The following is a 20161-nucleotide window of genomic DNA, read 5'->3' as shown; positions in this document are numbered from 1 at the left end:
TTTACGCGGTATTTATTTTGTGTAGGCTGCAGTGTATGTATTTCGATATTTGCTGTAGAAAATTGCAAGTAATTTGTTTAAATTAATTTAACAAATAGGAGAATTATCATTAGTTTGCTACAATAGGAATCGGATCACCGATTTTTCACAATTGTTGCTTCTTGGTCTAGTTTAAAACTTGTATGGTTTCCCTCTCCAAGGCCTACTAGATTTTGCGGCAACAAACCCTAGGTCATACGTGCCTTTGCTAGTTTGGGTGCATGATACGCTTTTCCTTATTTAAGAGTCTTAAGCCATTGTCCATCTTTGAAGTAGCTCCACCTAGCCTACACTTTATTCACCTTGAACCATATAACATTGAATATCCTCTTATGTGAGCACTGGGAAAACTCCCTTGCAGTGAAATTCCACTAAAGAGCATGGGGAGGATTGCTGAGGTGACACTGGCAGTCTACCTCATGGTTGCAACAAGGTCTAGCCCTTGTCTTATGAGTTCTCTCACAAGACCTGCTAGATTTTGAGGCAACACCCACCTTATGACTACAGGGATCTGATAATAATCAACATACTTACAATGCTTCATCCACCAAGTAACAGAATGGTAAACAATCACGAGTTATTTTGCAGCACCAGAAAACAGTCATAAGTTAATTTTCCCACCTTATGGCTACAGGGATCTGATAACAAATAACATACTTTAAATGCTTCATCTAAGTAACATAATGGTAAACAGGCATAAGTTGTTTTGCAGCACCAGAAAACCTTCATCTTGTTATTCATTTTTATTCCTAAGCAGCAAAGTACAATGCATACCCCCAATGTAGCTTCTGTCGCTTTTTCCGTGGCAATGGCACATTTTGTTCCTGAAATAAAACAATTAGCCAGTAAGGAAAAACAAGGGAAAAATAAAAGGGTCAGGTAAGAAAAAACAAAGAGGAAAAAGGAAAGGTCAACAACTTTCTTTCATGATCTTTGTTAGAGAACACTCTGCTTTGCTGCCAAGTCCCTCTCACATGCATATTGTCAAACAAAAGTTGTTTACCTTGCTTGTTTTATGGACATCAACATTCTTAACATAATGATACGATTCTTCTGGAACAATGCTTTCTCGATCTTTTTGAGTAATATCACCCTTAGTGATAATTTCACTAGCTTTGGAGGCTTTATCTGCAGTAGTATTTCCTTTAGCAAGTGAATGTAATTGGAATTCACATAGATTTGAGCATTCTAAGTATTAAGATTGACTTTTGCAAAAGATGTACTATTACTCCTGATAAGCAGACAGAATTAACAAATCAATACCTTAAATGCACAACTTAGTGTACCTTTTATCTTTTTAAAGCTTGAAGTAGTTTTTTTAATCTGCAAACGTCTCCTGCGTAACTCCTTGAAAAAACAGCATACACAGTCAGACAAGGATTTTAAAAGTTCTCTCACATTTATGTAAAGGTGGAGGCATTTGAACTATCATGTATGCAGCAAGGATAGACATACAATAAGTTAATTTTATTAATGTCCAAGAATGACCAAAGAATAGTTCTATGGACCTAGAAAATACAGCCACTGAACATTGTTGGTGAGAGTGCCAAGATCACTCATAAATGCTAAAAGACAAAAATATACAACACGGAGAAACAGATGAGAAAGGGTGTACCAAAAAAGGTGAAACCTTAGATAGGAGTGGACATTACTCAATATCAGAGAGAGAAATAGAAGAGGAGAGAGTATAAACATTATTTTCATCATCAATCCTGTGGAGGAACCCATGCAAAGCCAAATGATGTCCTTTGGAGAGTGCTACGAGCTGAAGGGTTGCCTGGGAGAGCTCGTAGCATGAGAGCATTCCATCAAAATTCCCCTAGCATTTGAGGCCAAAGAGAAGAAACTAGTGATAGGTGTCTTACCACTCAATCCAGGCTAGGGGACAGCACTGTATAAGGAGTAGGTATGACCACATGACCTCCTGGAGGTGCGGCATCTACCGGCATAGCAGGAGGATTTGTGTCGCCTCACATATCTAACATCCTTCATATCCATGGTGGGGAAGTCTGCACAACACTTAACACCTCCAGATAGTGAGATAGGCCAGAACAAGAAGGTAATGAACCTAGTGGTGTAGGGTCTACAATGGTCCCTCCAGATCAATTACTTATGTATGATGCCTCTCATGTATAAAGCTAGACGTCTCTGATCATGATAGTGAAACATGGTGATGAGTTATCCTCCAAAATCAGGGAACAGGGAGTGGTATCCCATAGAACCTCAGCATAAATGAGATATTTGAGATAAAGTGTTCCTTGTTACAACTTGCATTGTATGAGGGTCCATCTTATGATTTTCTATCACATTGATGGAGACTTGTTAATTTGGCAGCTCAGGGACAAATTCCCTCAATTGGGAAGCCTTCCTTATTTGATGAAGACCCGACTTGCCCTTGGAAAAATTTAATATAGACATGGAAAAATATTATTTTTATTATAAAACCACATCTTCACAAAAGGTACAGGTCGGCCTAAAGGAAAAATTGGCTCTCCTCCACCACATAAATAGACCACGTGTCACATCACTTTGGAGCATCATAACACATCACATTCTTCTCTTGGATGGTTCGTATAGCTCTCAAATTGCAAGTCCAAGGCCACACATACGAAGGAGAGAGAGAGAGAGAGAGAGAATTTGTTGACTGAGTTTGACTTTTGTTTGGGACATCTGACAAGCGTTGACCGTGGAGGTATTGACATTGTTTGACCTAATTTCTGATCTGTTTGGGAGGCTGAGTTGACTGTTGATTTGACCGAGATTTTCTGAGTATTTTGACTAGGATTAACTTCAAATTTTGGGCTAGGGTTTCTGCAGGTCAACAAGTTGACTTTGACCAATTTCTGTGGGAGTTTTGTTGATTGTTTTGACTTGGTTTGACCAATCTTGGAAGGCCAAATTTGCTGCTGTTTTGACCGAACTGTTTGTAGGACTGTTGACTATTGACAGATTAGGGCTGTTGTTGACTTTGACCAGATTTGCAGACTTTTACTTTGGATCAGATTTGACTTGTTGGCTCATCATTGACTAGATATTGATTGGTTGCTTGGATAGTCAAAGTCGTTGACCTTTGACTCTTTGTTGATGTGCTTGAATATTGTATCTCTTTGTTGAACATTTGATGACAATCTAATAGAAGAACAATTTGGAAAGGGTTTCCCCCCTTTTAAGGTTTTTCCCTGGCCTTTGACCAAATCTTGTGTCTCTCTTGTTTATGTTCTTGGTTGTCTTCTATTGTGTATTTGGATTACTATTCTATCTACAATTGCTTACTATCATTCGAATATTGAATAGATTGGATAAATTGATTGCTAAGAAGACAAGAGAAAGAGAAATCACTCATTTGTACGATATCTGATCCGTTGCTGAAGATTATTTGACTTTGCCAAGATGTCAACATCATACTTCAAGATTGAAGAGAAGGTTAAATGACTCATATAACTATGTTGTATGGAGGACCAAGTTGGATGTGACTTTGGATGAGAATGATGTTTTGGAATACATTGAAGGGAAAGTACCTGAGCCTCCAGAGAATGCTTCCGTTGTTGTCAAAGCCAAATACAAGAAAGGTGAGGTCAAGGCCAAGAAAATTGTTATTAATTCTTTGGGATACCATTTGATTACTTATATTGCAAAATTGAAGAAGTCAAAGGAAATGTATGATAAGCTGATTGGGATGTGTGAGGTCCATGTTACCGCTCAATCTAGCAGCGATCCTAGGATGGGTTCCAAAGGGGAAACTACTAGACCAAGTGGAGACAATGGGACAAGGACCCACTGTCACCTCAATCAATGTCCCCTACTATTTACGGACTTTCATCGATGGGAGGATTCCCGGTATAAAGGAAATCACAACGAATGATAAGTCAATGATGGGATAGATATGTTGAGAATTCAATAGGGTAGTGAATATGTTAATTCTCTTTAACTTGATAATTGTTTGTGTTACCTTTTACCTTATTAGCTTTGTTCCTTATTATTACAGTGTGAGATACATCAAACAGCTACCAAAACAATAAGAATAGTGACATAGCATATAGGTTGCAAGCCAGGGCCAAAACCCCTCCTCTTGAGGGGAAAACCCTTAAATCTCCTCTTCTTATAGATCCTTCAATTGATGAATACCATGACCTAGTGACTCAGACAAATACCCTCCAAGATCAAGATCAACTCGGCCTCCTACTGCAAGAACTTTGACCTCCTACTGTAGATCCGAAATTTTGTCTCCCGGCAACTGTTGTTGCTCCTCTTAGAGACTTCAATCTCCTTCGTATAGCCTCCTCTTCCCTTCGCTTGCCTTTCCTTGAGACTTAGGGCTAGTGAGACACCCTAAGTGACCTTCGCTTGACTTCCTTTCTCTCTTTCCTCCAAGATCGAACCAAAGATAGCCCCAGCGCAGAAACCCTAGCTTCGACTTGCACATGGGAGAGAGAGAACTAGCCCAAGCACTTCAACCTTCTTCGACCTCTTCTTCGTCCTTCTTCTTCAACCTTTCTTAGTCCTCTTCTTCGCATAGAATGAGATGTGAGTGAGTGTGTCTAATGGAGGACGAGTTCCTCTCTATATATAGGCTTCTTCAAGGGTAGACATGGCTCTTCATGTAGGCCGACTTGATCTTGGAGGTATTTTGACACTTTAAAGACAAAATAATTTTTTCTTTACAAGATACAATGTGCCCATAGGGTCTTCAATATATGACAATGACTCTTAAACCTAGGACAAACCCTAGAAGCACTCAATGAGTGCTTGACCTATAAAATAAAAGAACTTGAGCATGAAACCCATGCTCCAATAATAATAATTTCTTTTCATTTTATATTTTACATGAATACATTTCATACTTATGAAGACCGAACCTAGTTACACATTTTTCAACAAGATAGTGATTCCAAGGGCCCATTCACAGGAGAGACTCAAATGATAGGGTTTACTTATTCCAGAAGCAAGGTGTGGGGCTCTCGAAGAAAGGCTTAAAGGATGCCCTAGTCCTAGGATTCCTAAGGAAAGAAGGTTTCTAGGTGGCCTTTTCGAAATAATGAATCATGAAGATTTGGGACCACAAAGAAGCCCAAGTGGACCCAAGCCAAGTCTAGGGTTCCGGATGAAACTTCAAACAAAAGATCTAGACCAAGCAAGGGAGAAGAAGAGGGTCAATGAATCTAGATTTCACTTGAGTTTTAGTGCAATGACCCTTGAGGAAGCCTCTAACCAAGGAAACCCAGGAACAAGAATAAAGTTGGAGCTAAGGCTTGAGATATTCCCAAATCTAGCCGTGGAAATTCCTTCAAACTTTGTGAGGGCCTAGGGAAAACCTCAGTGCAATTGTAGTCCAACTAGCTCTCAGAATGGACGGCTCTAAAAGATTTTTCTTGATGCCCCAGGAGACCTCTATATTTAGGGCTTAGAAAAAGGAAAAAAGGTGAAGAGAAATTTTCTTTCAGGTGATCACCAAGGATAAGATTAGTGCCTTACCTATTGTGAGAATGGAGTCAATGTGCTTTCAAATTTGGAGTTCTTTTACCCAATCAAGGAGTCCTATGGCAACTTGGCATGGCCTTAAAAAGCAGCAACTAGGTTACCAAAGGAATTTATACTTCTTATTGAGGAATTTGATGACTTCTCAAGGTAATTATGGAGATAATTTACCCCTAGGAACATTCATTCACCATACCCAAACATGCAGCATATGCAACACCTCATAAAATCAAAATTTCACCAATTCGCATTCAATTAGGGCACAATTTCAGATTTATACAAGAGAGAGAGAGAGATAAACCATGAAAGAGCAAATACAAGTATAGCGAATATATCCAATCATCAAATAGAGACAAAATTGAAGCTCCAAGACCAAGAAAAGATATCCAAACATCGAAATGCATCAATATTTCTCCAATTCGTCCATCAATAGGTATAGCAAAGTTCTCAAGAAGAGATAGATACAAATCCAAGTGATGATGAGGAATGAAATGATCCTCTCATCAATATATATGATCCTCTAAGGGTTCAATTTGCCTAATCGGACCTAATGATGCCCCTAATAATAACATAATGTGCAAAATAACATCCTTTGGTGACAAGCCCAACAAATAGCTCTATAACATGAAAAATATGCCTCTCAAGAGGGCAGAAATGGTAATACAATAGCTACGAGGGTCGTTTGAAAGGCATCGTGAAGTCCTTCATGGGCCAAAATGAGTGGAAGGGCTCCACAAATAGCGATGAAGGGAATGGTCCCTTGATCTCCAAGCAAATGACCTGTGGTGCTCCCAAATGGTTGTGGGGGCACAAAATCATCCTCATGGGTCTCCAAGTGGACCGAACAAGCCTATATCATTTCTACAAGGGTTGGAACAATGATGCAAGCCCTCCCTTTTTCTCCCATGGTGAGACACAACCTCATTTGGTCCCTTGATCAACTGCCAAGTGTGTGGTGCAAGTGTGTAGCTGGTTGGGCAAGGTGGTCCAGGTGCATCACCATCATCAAACAAGTGGAACACGAGCGAGCAATGAATGGTACTAAAGGTTCCCATGGCATGGCTATCTGCTCTCAACTATAATGGAGGCCCATAGCTCTCAACGCACACCCTACAAGTGCCAATATCACCCTCTGGAGGGCTTGGACACCGTATAGGGAAACCAAACCCTAAGATGAAGACCCACCTGCAATCCTGTATAAGATCCAACGTGGCTCCTCACCTTCTAATACAACAAATCATTACTGTAATTGAGCAAATAAGCTTACAAATCATGGAACCAAGTGGGCACTTCATAGTAGCATGCCCTTCCACAATGGGTTTTAGAGTGTACAAGTGTCTCGATGTTCAAAAAGGAGGTTAATCAAGGAGCCTATTAGGAAGTTTCAGCCTCTAAGGGAGTGACAGGTCCATGGTACATCCGCCATGTGGCAGGTGTCATGTGATATAATGATGGAACGAAGTGGGGCATTAGGGGAAGGCTCCAAGCCACATGCCATGGTACAAGGGTAGTTACGATGAGGAAAGCACACACTTGGGTACATAGATGTAGGAGGCAGCAATCGTGGTACATGAGTTACCCCGGCCTTTGTTTTTCCACCCTTCTTCATATGCCTTTTTCCTTTTATTGATTTTTCTTTTACAATTGCTCAGGGCTCCAAGGGATGAGAGCATGGCGTGAATGATATAGCAATGAATACCCCCTTAAGGTTGGGCAGTTCATCGCCCACTAGGGGTTGGGACAATCATGGGTTCCTCAATGATGCAAGTGGACCAATATAGGTGTGAAAAATTCACTACTGAAATCCTATTGCAACAACTGGGATTAATTCTCTAGCACTATGGAAATGTCTTCCGGCCTCTAGAACTGATAACTAGTGTCACCCCAGCAAAATTGAACTGCCCTCTGTAGCTTCTACGCAGCCTCCTAGAGAAATTTCGGCCTCTCTGCAATGTACTTGCCGGATTTGGAAAAGATTCCTCTGGACCTCACTTTCCCTGCCCCTCTTTGTCTCTCCTTCCCTTCAAAAGCTCGAACTCTTTTGGCAACAGCTGCTCTCTAGAAAAATCGAACTCTCTAAGGAAATAGATCTCTTGTGTGTGCGTTCTCCATCTACCCATCAGCTTCTTCTTATAATCTTTTGTTGGACCTCCAACGGCTAAGATTAAATCTTAATCAATGGCTAACATTATTTCCCTAACGATCCTGTAGGTTTTAGCCCTGTACAGAAATTACCTGCATACGAATTCTAAGAACAGAAAATAAACAATGCGAGAGCATAACACATAAAACATATATACATAGAGATTTTCCCCTGGATCCCAAAACCGGGACTACCAGCTTGATTTTTCATTATGTTCCTTTCAATGTTACAATACATATTTATACATGCTGAAGTATCCAATACCGTGGACCGAAAACCATCGCATCCAAAACCATGTGCGAAAACCATGCACAAAACCATAAGTAGGTTTGCTCAACCTAATATAGGGTTCAAAAGAAATTTCCCCAAGGCGTTGCCCTGAACCCCGTAGAGGGGGGCTATCCGCCCCCCTCAAACCCCCTGTGACCCCCCCCTTATTGCGCAATCGGCGCAACGAAGGGGGGGCTCCAACTCCCCTGTAACCCTTGGTTAACTAGGTAGGCTAGTCGTGGAAAGAATATAACACAACCCAACATTCTCCCACTTGTTGTTTTCTTTCCACAGGGGGCCACAGGAGAGCTTAGTCATTTATCCAGCCCTGCAACGCCCATTGTTTCTCTACACCAAGAGAACTTCTCAGAGCTCACAGATTTTGTCAATGCATCTGCAGTATTCTTCAAAGTGTCCACCTTTACCAGCAACACCTTTTTGTCTTCTTTCATATCCCTCACAAAGTGATATTGCACATCAATGTGCTTTGTCTTTGAATGGTAAGCAAGGTTCTTTGCCAAGAAAATTGCACTTTGGCTTTCACAGTCTATCCTTATAACTCCCTGTTCTAACCCCATGCTTGAACACAATCTTTGCAACCAAACTGCTTCCTTGCTTGCATGAGTGGCTACCATGTATTCTACCTCTATAGCTGATAGTGCCACTACAGATTGTTTCTTACTCATCCAACTCACTACACCTCCAAATAGGTTAAACAAATACCCACTTGTAGATCTTCTCTGATCCAGATCTCCAGCCCAGTCTGCATCAACAAAGCCACGAATATCCACAACTTTGTCCAATCCTGGTCTTCCTTGGTAGCACAAACCATAATCACTAGTGCCATGCAAATACTTGAAAACCCGTTTCACTGTTATCCAATGCTCCTTCCCTGGTTTTGACATAAACCTGCTCAATACTCCCACTGCATGTGCAATGTCTGGTCTAGTACAAACCATCGCATACATCAAGCTACCAACTGCACTTGCATATGGAACACGGGACATGTCCTCTTCCTCTTCTTGTGTCTTGGGACACTGTTCAGCAGATAACTTTACACCTACAGGAATAGGAACCTTCACCGGTTTACTATCCTGCATATTAAACCTCTGCAATATTATCTCGACATACTTCCTCTAGTTTAACCAGAGCTTCCTCTTTGCCCAATCTCTTTTAGTTTCCATGCCCAAAATATAGTTTGCAGCACCAAGATCTTTCATGTCAAATTTGGAGGACAATTAGGTCTTAAAATCCTGGATAATTTCTTTGTCATGTCCAACCAACAACATATCATCCACATATAAGACCAGATAAATAACACGGTCACCAATTAATTTAAAATACACACAGTGATCTACTTTGCTTCTGGTGAAGCCAAGTCCCCGTATAAATGTATCAAATTCCTGATACATCCTTGGTGACTGTTTTAACCCATACAGAGACTTCTTTAACTTACATACCTGTTCTTTCTTACCCTTCACCGCAAAACCTTCAAGTTGCTTCATGTAGATCTCTTCTTCCAGATCCCCGTGAAGAAATATTGTCTTCACATCCATCTGTTCTACCTCAAAATCAAAAGCATCAACAACAGATAACAATAATCTAATAGAAGCTACCTTGGCAACAGGAGAAAAAATATCACCAAGATCAATTCCTGGCACCTGGGAATAACCTTTTGCAACCAACCAAGCTTTGTATTTCTCCACCTTTCCTTCTGCATTTGTCTTCTTCTTGAACACCCCTTTGTTGCCAATGGGTTTCCTTCCAACCGGCAAATCCACCAAGATCCCATGCCTCATTTTTGTGCAAAGATGCCATTTCAACAACCATGGCCTCTTTCCAGAGTTTGCCATCCTCTGAATCTACTGCTTCCTTCATAGTTTTGGGATCATCATCGGTAATAGATAAAGCAGAATTTGAACAGAAAGCAGATGGACTATACCTTTTTAGCTGCCTTCTTTCTCAAACTGATCTTCTCACAACTGGAGTTTGTGGCTCTTCATCTTCTAATTCCTCTTCTACTGTAGAGTCTGATTCTTCTTCCTTTAGCTCAAACTCTATCTTCTCAGATTCCTTTGATGGGACTTCATGTTTAATAACATTTTTCACCTCTCTAAACACCACATCTCGACTGTACACAACGTTCCTTGTTACTGGGTTCCAAAGCTTATAACCCTTTAAACCATCCTTATACCCAATAAAGATGCACTTTTCAGATTTACAATCCAACTTTGTTCTTTTCTCCTTTGGAACATGTACATATGCATCACATCCAAATACCCTCAGATATGAGAAAGAGGGTTTCTTACCAGTCCATACCTCTTGTGGAGTCTTATCCTCCAATGCTGATGAAGGTGATTTGTTGACCAGGTAACATGCTGTCTCCACCGCCTTTGCCCAGAATTCTTGTCCTAACCCGGCACCACTGAGCATGCTTCTTGCCCTTTCCATTAATGTCTTGTTCATTCTTTCTGCAACTCCATTTTGCTCAGGTGTGTATGGAGTAGTCTTTTATCGTGCTATACCACACTTCTTACAGAATTCTTCAAATTCCTCGCTGCAAAACTCTCCACCGTTATCTGTCCTCAACACCTTTATCTTCTTCTCTGTCTGGTTTTCCACCAAAGCCTTAAATTCTTTAAACTTGTCAAAGACTTCAGATTTCTTCTTGAGGAAATATATCCATGTTATGAAAATTCTATCACTGCAGCAACTGATTTACTTTTCCTACTTATTTCACCATAAGTTATTCATGAAATTACTTCAACAAACATTAAAATAAATATTGTTGCAGATATCACACGGTAATACAGAAACAAACATATGCACAAGAACCAACACATTGACACAGTTATTTTGGACTAATGTCCCCGGAAAAACCCAATGTGGGAACCCGAAAACCAGTGCAGCAAGGGAGGATTTTATTATTTAGCAATTTTCTAATACAACAAGGTGCCAAACTGGTTTACCCACAAATAGACAAATTTCCAGCACTTCTTCTGAACCCAGCGTCGGCCCTACTGACCTCTGTGTGACCTGAAACCCTCTGCATCAACCTGTTCAGACTCTGCGCAACCTCTCTGGCCTTCTGCGTCACTCCTGCAGCCTCTGCGTGGATGATGTAGGCCCTGCTAGCTCTGCGCAGTCTCTGCTGCCTCTGCGTGGCTTCCTCTGGCCCTACGTCTGCCTCTTTTGCCTCTGTGTTGATCTCCCATCTCTCTGTTCCGTACTTGCTGCCTCCTGACTGCTCTCCAGACCATTGGTTCAATTTCTCAGCTAACCCCGCTCCAGAAATTGAACTGACTGGTCTCCCTCAGTATGTTCTCCAAGTGACCCTCAAGCCTCCTCTTATACTTTTCTCATTGACAAATCAACGGCCGAGATTAAGTCCCTAATCAACGGCTAAGATTAGATCTGGCTTAATCCATGACTTTTGGACCATTCTAACACAGTTTTATATTAACAGACATTAATATTTTATTTTCTCTAAGTTTAGACTTAGAGACTCCATTAAAAATATTAATTATTTTAATATCTCCCACACTGTTTAGAATCTGCCCAAACCCTTTTTGGGTATTGGAGATCTCATGTGCTTTAGCCTCTCCACCAATTTTCGTAGCTAGAGCACATCCGATGCTACCCCAAATCAACACTCCCTCTTAGCGAGGACTATGCTCTAGTAATACTCCTCACTGAGTATCACCCTGATCATCTAGCATCAGTGCCCGTGCTAATGTTAAGCCTCCCTGCCCAACATCCTCTGCACTGCTGCATCTTGTATTGCTGCCCATGACTCTGCTATTGCCACTGCTGCATCTATACAACTCCCTCTGCATTCGTGCTGCTGCTGGTCCTCTCTCCCAACACTACGTCTGCACTGCAACTCCCTCTGCATCTATGCCACTGCTGGTCCTTTCTCCCAACACTGCATCTGCACTGCAACTCCCTCTTGATTCGTGCTGCTAACACACTCATTTCTACTTTTGAAAGGGGTTCTTTACCATCCCCATCTTTTCCCTGAAGTAGTCAAATTTTGACTTTCCAAGGGCCTTGGTGAGGATATCTGCCACCTATTCTCCTGTAGGTGTAGCTCAACTGTACAGCTCCTCGTTGGACACAGTCTCTGACAAAGTGACACAAGATATCAATATGCTTCGACCTATCATGATATACTAGATTCTCAGAGAGTTTGATGCAACTCTGATTATCACACATGATCCTTGTCACCTCCATATTTCTTCTAAATAGGTTCACTAGCAGTTTTCTAAGCCATATGGCCTCACACGAAGTTGTGCTTGCTGCCATATATTCTACCTCAGATGAGCTCAGAGCCACGAACTTTTGTTTCCTACTGCACCAGGAGGTAATTCCTGATCCAATGTTGAAACAGTACCCAGAGGTACTTTTCCGATCCACTGAACTTCCTGCCCAATTTGCATCAGTAAATCCACTCAACCTGATATCCTTCCCCTTGGTGTATAAGAGCCCATAATCAATTGTTACTTGTAAATACCTGAGAACGTGTTTGGTTGCTGCCGAGTGTGCCCTCTTTGGTTCAACCATGAACTGACTGAGGGTATTGACCAGATACATCAGGGACCCTATGAGCTGCCGGTATAGGGTGGGGTCGACATCCTTGTCTTCTGACGCATCAATCTTCTTCCAGTTGGTGATCATTGGCGTAGCCATAGGTCTACAGTCTCCCATCCCAAACCTTTTCAGGATTTCTGTAGCATACCTCCCTTGCCCAAGGAAGATTTCTCCTTTCTGCTGCCAAACTTCCAACCCTAGGAAGTAGTGCATTCATCCCAGATCCTTCATATCAAACTATGTGTCTAGATTCTTCTTGCAGTCCTCAATGAGTCTGGATGATCCTGTCAAAAAGAGATCATCCACATATAATAATAAGATAAGCGGCTCGTTCTCTACGACTAGATAGTAGATATTCGGATCCGCGTCACTCTTGACAAACCCCATCTTCTGCAAGTAGTCATCTATTCGACCATACCACGCTCTCGATGCCTGCTTCAACCCATACAAGGCTTTCTTCAGTCTGCATACATGAGACTTCTTCTCATGAGTTTCAAAGCCCTCTGGTTGTTCAATGTATACCTCTTCTTCTATTACCCCATTCAGAAATGTCGTTTTGACATCCATTTGATGGATCTCCCATCGCATCTGGGCTGCAAGAGATATCACGGTCCTAATAGATGTATACTTGGCCACCGGGGTGAAGGTTTCCTCATAGTTAATCCCTTCCTTTGAGCATACCCCTTAGCCACAAACATGGCCTGGTATTTCTCAACACTGTCATCTACAACATATTTGATCCTATAGAATCTAGATCCATCTTGAACCTACCACAGATCTGTCTTGAGGCCTTAACACCACCTCCCAGACATCGTTCACCATTATGGAGTGATACTCCTCTACCATCGCATCTAGCCAGACCTGATGCTGAGCTGCCTCTTTGAAACTGGCAGGCTCTCCATCCTGAGCTATTAACACCTGATATCTGTCTGGCTGTTTTCGCTCCCTCTTACTCTTCCTTGGCTCACCGATGAAGTTCTCTGCATCACGCAGAATCTGACAAAGTTCCCTGCTAGTTCTTCCTCTGCCAGCAGGTGCTTCTGTTCGCTCCTCCTCATCGTCTTAAGAATCTTCCTGACCTAAGGAAGAATTCTTCACTTCCGTTAGTTGAAGAGGCATGACCAACGAATCCTCTTTCGACTGCTCCTCGAAAGGCATTTCGCGAGATCTTCTGAAAGCTCTGTCCTCCGTGAAATTTAAATCTCGTCATACTACTACCTTCTTGCTCCGTGGAAGATAGATTCTGTATGCCTTAGCATTCTCGCTATATCCCACCACATATCCCTTTTCTGCAATCTGATCCAGCTCCTTCCTCTTTTCTTCGGGTATGCGGCAATATGCTAAACTCCCAAATATCCTGAAATGACTGACTTCAGACGTCTTCCCAGTGAAGACTTTCTCTGGAGTAATCTTGCCCAATGCCCAATGAGGAGTCATGTTCTGAACATAGACAGTTGTGTTGCATGCTTCTACCCACAGGAATTTTGGCATATCCTGATTATACAGCATGGCCCTAGCTACTTCTACAATAGTCATGTTTTTCCTTTCTGCCACCCCATTATGCTTCAGATTGTAGGGAGCTATCCACTCTCTTCTGATGCCCTCCTTAGCGCAATAATTAGTGAAGTTCTTATCGACATACTCTCCACCATTATCTGAGCGCAAGACTTTTATTTTCTTCCTAGTCAGATTCTCCACCAGAGCCTAGGAATCGACAGAAAACCTCATCCTTGGTTTGCAGAAAATAAATCCAAGTTTTCCTCGAGTGGTTATCAATGAAGGTAAGGAAATACTCAGCACCACTGAGAGCTTTGACGGACATAGGTCCATAGATATCTGAGTGTATCAATCCTAGTACACTCTTGGCCCTGTGTTTGCTCCTAGGAAATGTCGCCTTGGCATACTTTCCTAGAGCGCATCCCCTACATACATCATCTCATTCCGTACTCAGATCCGGAACTCCTGTTACAGTGCTCCTGAGAATTCTCAGAGCTCCATGGTGCAAGTGACCCATCCTTCTGTGCCATAGTTCGTTCAAGTCCTTGTCCCCATGACTGCCTATTAGTGCCATTGGTGATTCTAGTTGTAATCTATACAACCGATTACTTTTGATCCCGATCTGCACTTTCTTTTTCCAGTTCAGGTGTTTGACATATACCTTTTCCTTGATGAAGTAGACGTCATAGCCCTTGCCTTCTAATTGTGACACGGAAAGTAAGTTCATCCCCAATCCTGGTACATGCAGCACATTTGTGGCACAAAACCACTCTCCCGATTTTGTCTGAAAAACTATGGTACCCTTTGTTACTGGAGTACACTTTGCCTTGTTCCCCATGGTGATCTGAAAGGTCATCTTCTCTTCTCGATATTCTAAGAAACACTCCCTGATTCCCGTCATATGCCACAAGGCTCCACTCTCTATATACCATACTTCTGATGATGCAGCACTAGTCATGCACACCACTTCTTCTTCCAGCCTGGAAGCCAACATAGAGAAATCGAAATCTCTCTCTTATGCAATCTTCTGAAAATCTGCGCGAGTCCCCTAAGGTGGATGCCTCTGCATCGTGGTCTCGACCCATAATTGAATTTCCCTTTCTGTCTCTGATTACTTTCTCTGATACCATGTGAAAATTCTATCACTGCAACAACTGATTTACTTTTCCTACTTATTTCACCATAAGTTATCCATGAAATTACTTCAACAAACATTAAAATAAATACTGCTGCAGATATCACAACGTAATACAGAAACAAACATATGCACAAGAATCAACACATTGACACAGTTATTTTGGACTAATGTCCCTAGAAAAACCCAATGTGGGAAAATCGGTGCAGCAAGGGAGGATTTTATTATTCAGCAATTTTCTAGTACAACAGGGTGCCAAACTGGCTTACCCACAGATAGACAAATTTTCCAACACTTCTTCTGAACCCAGCGTCAGCCCTACTGACCTCTACGTGACCTAAAACCCTCTGTGTCAACCTGTTGAGACTCTGCGCAGCCTCTCTGGCCTTTTGCGTCACTCCTGCAGCCTCTGCGTGGATGATGCAGGCATTGCTGGCTCTGCGCAGTCTTTGCTACCTCTGCGTCGCTTCCTCTGGCACTGCGTCTGCCTCTATGTTGATCTCCCATCTCTCTGTTCCACACTTGCTGCCTCCTGACTGCTCTCCAGACCACTGGTTCAATTTCTCAACTAACCCCGCTCCAGAAATTGAACTCACTGGTCTCCCTCAGTATGTTCTCCAAGTGACCCTCAAGCCTCCTCTTATACTTTTCTCGTTACAAATCAACGGCCGAGATTAAGTCCCTAATCAACGATTAAGATTAGATCTAGCTTGATCCATGACTTTTGGACCATTCTAACACAGTTTTATATTTATACACATTAATATTTTATTTTCCCTAAGTTTAGACTTAGGGACTCCATTAAAAATATTAATTATTTTAATATCTCCCACCAAGGCTAGAGCACATTCGATGCTACCCCAAATCAACACATGTATTCCTTGAGAAGTCATCTATAAATGATACATAGTACACAGACTTACCCAGTGATGGAACCTTCACAGGTCCAAACTCATCACTGTGCACAAGTTCTAATATCTGTTTCGCCCTCTTACCACCAGAGGGGAAACTCACCCGATTTTGCTTCCCATATACACAATTTTCACAGAAATCAAAATCCAGAGAGCTATTAGTCATACCTTCTACCATACCTTTACCATGAAGTATTTGAAGGCCCTTCTCTCCAATATGTCCAAGCCTTTGATGCCATAGCATGGTCTTTTCTTCAAAGACCACTAGATTTTCTGCTCCACTTTCAGGAACCATAGAACTGTTGCACCCATCAACAACAGTGCTACCTTGCAGCTTGTACAGAGTTCCAATCTGAACTCCCCGCATCAATACCAGTGCTCCCCAAACCATCTTGCAGGTATCTTTCTCGAACACTATTTTTACACCTACATCATCCAACTTGCTTATAGAAATCAAATTTCTGGCTAATGCAAGAATATGCAGAACACCCAGAAGTGTTTTAACCCTTCCACCTTGCAACTTCAACTTGACTTTTCCGCGACCAACGATTCTAGCCTTCCTGTCATCCCCCAAGAAGACATCACCACCATCATATTTCTCATACTCGCAGAACCACTCTCTATGGAGAGTGAAGTGAAACGAAGCACCTGAGTCAATCAACCATGCCTCATGATCTACATGCGTACTTGAAGAAGCCAAGTACACATCCCCACCTTCATCTGAGGTGGTTTTCGCCTCTGCAGAAGGAGCATCATCAGATCCCTTTCTTTTCTCGGGAGCTTTAGATTTACAGTCCCTTTTGTAGTGCCCTTCCTTTCTGCATTTCCAGCACACTACTTTTACAGGTTTTCCTGGAGATTTAGATCTCCCTCTATATTTAGATCTCCCACTCGATGACTTATTTTTGTTTCTGTTCTGGGACCGTCCTCGTACAGACAAGGCATCAATATTCTGGCTCTCCATATTTTTCCGTCTCATCTCCTTCGTCAGCAAGGATGAGACTACTTCATCAAACTGCAAGGCAATTGCATTGCTACCTATTGCAATAACCAAACTATCCCACGAATCTGGTAGAGAACACACCAAACTGATGCACTTATCTTCATCTGAAATTTTAATATCAACAGATAATAGCTGACTTACCACAGTATTAATTGCATTCAGATGCTCTGTCACCGAGTCTCCATCTTTCATCCTCGGGGTATACAACTTTTTCCGTAGGAAAAGTTTATTGACCAGAGACTTAGATTGGTACAAAGTCCCTAACTTGTCCCACAAAGCCTTCGCCAAAGCTTCCCCTGATACATTCAGCAATACTGAATCTGAGACACACAATCGTATTATGCTCTTTGCCTTCCGATCCAACTTCTTCCATTCTTCATCGGACACTCTCGTTGGTTTAGTACCCGATCTACCGCGATCCACTGATCTTTGTCCACCAGCAGATCCTCCATCATGAGTTTCCACAACTCAAAACTCTGACAATTAAATTTCTCGATCTCTATCTTTCCATTGCTCACCATCTTCTTTCACCACCAGAATTGATCCCGTAGATCTCCCACTAAACAGGGTCTACCATAGGCCCGAGCGAAACCCCTTAACAACAAAGGCGTCCCCTTGGAGCTAAAACAGCTCTGATACCAAATGTAGGTTTTAACCCCGTACAGAAATTACCTGCATACAAATTCTAAGAACAGAGAATAAACAATGCGAGAGCATAACACATAAAACATATATACACAGAGATTTTCCCCTAGATCCCAAAACCGGGACTACCAACTTGATTTTTCATTATGTTTCTTTCAATGTTACAATACATATTTATACATGCCGAAGCATCCAATACGATGGACCGAAAACCATCGCATCCAAAACCATGTGCGAAAACCATGTACAAAACCATAGTTAGGTCCGCCCAACCATAGTCAAGGAAAGAATATAACACAACCCAACAGATCCGTGTGAGTTTCTAGATGATCCGAACCTTATCTCAATTAAATTTGATTAATTAACCCCTTTTCCTAAGTTTAGACATAGGAAATATTTAAAAATAGGCTAAAAATATAATTGAGACACTTCTAGGTGAAATTTCCTAGAACACTTTATGGATTATGGAGAACTTTTGTGTTTTAGTCTCTCCACAAAGTTTCGAGACTAAAACACCTCTGATGATACAAAAGCTAACACTCACTCTTAGCAAGGAAGGTGCTCTAGTGCTACACTACTGCTTCAACACCCTGTCTCTGTATTATCTTTTGTCACATTGCTGATGTCTGGCCAATGTGATTGATTGTCACTGCCCACCAACCACTGCGCAACTCTGATGTTGCATATGTGTTGTTGTTGTACTACTGACAACTCTGCATTTGCACTGCAACTCCCTCTCATATGTTGTTGCCGCAACTGCAACTACTGCAACTGAGAAACATCCTAAATACTAAATCAAATATGTTTGTTGCAGTTGTCTCCTGAGCCCTGACTGCTACTAACCACTGCACTATCTATTGAAGAATCTACATTGTTGTTGACTTTGCAATGTGCCACTTTGCACTGCTACCAACACTGCACTACGCTGCTCAACACCTAATAGCCACTAGTTTGCAACTCACTCCGGAATTCGACTACAAAACTAACATTGGTCCATCCTAGTACTAAAATTTGTGGGCCCCTGTAGCAAGGTAATGATCCATGAGAAGGACACCTCAATGGACCCTGCCCATCTCTACAACTTTGGGACTATAACTCCATATCGCCCCACCTCACTCTTGGAGGTATAGCTGCAAACATAGTGAAATCTTCCTCTAGCCTGGAGTACAATTTATCTATCTCTGCGGACGTTGCCACCTGGTCCTGTTTGTCCTTCTTTCTAAGAGGACACTATGTACTGTAGTGGCCAAGCTCACCACACCTGAAGCACTTGACCTTAGATAGGTCTTTTTTATTCTTTTCTCCCCCTGTCCCTGACTGGGACCCTTTGATGCTAGGGCCACATTCTTCTCTTCCTTCTCACCCTTCACAGCGTTGTTGCTGCTTCCACTAATGGTATCATTTACTAGAGCCCGACTCAATTCCTCCTGTTGTAGGTCGGACCATATCCGATCCCATTCAGGCAATGTGACTCTGCCCAAGATACTTTGGACAAGCACTTGCCACTCCTTTGAGACACTATTCAGTGCCAACTGTACAAGCTCTGTTGGTTGAGATGCCTCTCCAACTGCGGAAAGTTTATCACAGACCTCCTAAATCCTGATGAGGAAGGGATTTATGCCTTCACCCTTCTGCATCTTGATGCTTCTCAGCTTCTCCTAGAGAAACATCTTCCGCTGCTCGGAAGAACTCTGATATAGCTGGGAGAGAGCATCCCACATTTCCTTGGCAGTATTCTTGCCAGATATATGTGAGACTATATGATCTCAGAGTCCATCCAAGATCATTTACTTCGCCTTCGCCATCTCTTTCCCATACTCCTTCAGTTGATCTACATCTTGGGGTACTTCTACCACATTGTCCACGAAGGCTTTCAGGCCATATTCATCCAAAAGGAAGGACATCCTAGCCTTCCAGATGACATAGTTCGAGGCTCCTTCCAACCTATCTTGATCTCTAAGCCCCGTTATGGCCATTTCTAAATTTCGTCGAAAATCTCCCTCTTTCCCTCTACTCGGCTATTGGATTTGCTACACGCACTCCCTTCTGGAGTGAGGAATTTTACCCACAGCCTACCAATCTGCAACTGGAAAATTGGATTTCTAAAAACTCAAAATCCCCTGAGAGAAATTTCCCTCGGTGTGTGTTATTTCTATTCCACCCAGCGTTGATTATGCTTCAGCAACCTGCTGCAATACAATCTGTGCCCAAACAAGGAATTTGCTCAACGAAAAATCTGAGTTGCTCCTGCTCCCTCTACCTGTCGAAATCACTCAACTGACAAAACGAATTTTTCCACCAACCTGCACTGAAAAACCGAACTTTCTCAAGCAATTTGCTCATGTCTGGCTTTGGCTCTGTGCAGCCCCCAGAAAATTCGTCTCTATGCTCCCTCTGAACAGTGAATTCTTCTATCTCTGCTTCTGTGCTTCCCCGTCTAATCAATCACGCTC

The 20161-nt window shown here is 42.1% G+C and overlaps 1 protein-coding gene across 4 annotated transcripts in view; it reads right to left on the bottom strand.

Moving 5' to 3' along the window:
• LOC149174211 (uncharacterized) overlaps nucleotides 1-20161 on the bottom strand; it is a 130638-nt gene that overhangs the window by 64485 nt on the left and 45992 nt on the right. Inside the window, exons 2-4 of one of the 4 annotated variants that reach the window (XR_016258473.1) lie at nucleotides 1326-1386; nucleotides 958-1182; nucleotides 814-863 (exon numbers count right to left, since the gene is read on the bottom strand). Coding sequence is in view for 2 of the 4 variants with exons in the window: in XM_089422552.1 (XP_089278678.1) it covers nucleotides 814-863; nucleotides 1043-1182; nucleotides 1326-1386 (251 nt within the window). In the remaining 2 variants the exon portion in view is untranslated. The remainder of the gene's footprint in view (nucleotides 1-813; nucleotides 864-957; nucleotides 1183-1325; nucleotides 1387-20161) is intronic. The other 3 variants (XR_016258474.1, XM_089422552.1, XM_089422553.1) reach the window with 3 other exon arrangements.

The sequence above is a fragment of the Pinus tabuliformis genome, chromosome 4_1 (genome assembly GCF_031772625.1).
Source record: "Pinus tabuliformis cultivar Carrire ecotype Pingquan chromosome 4_1, CPIR1, whole genome shotgun sequence".
Classification (NCBI taxonomy): Eukaryota; Viridiplantae; Streptophyta; class Pinopsida; order Pinales; family Pinaceae; genus Pinus; species Pinus tabuliformis.
This window is presented reverse-complemented; position numbering and strand designations above follow the sequence as displayed.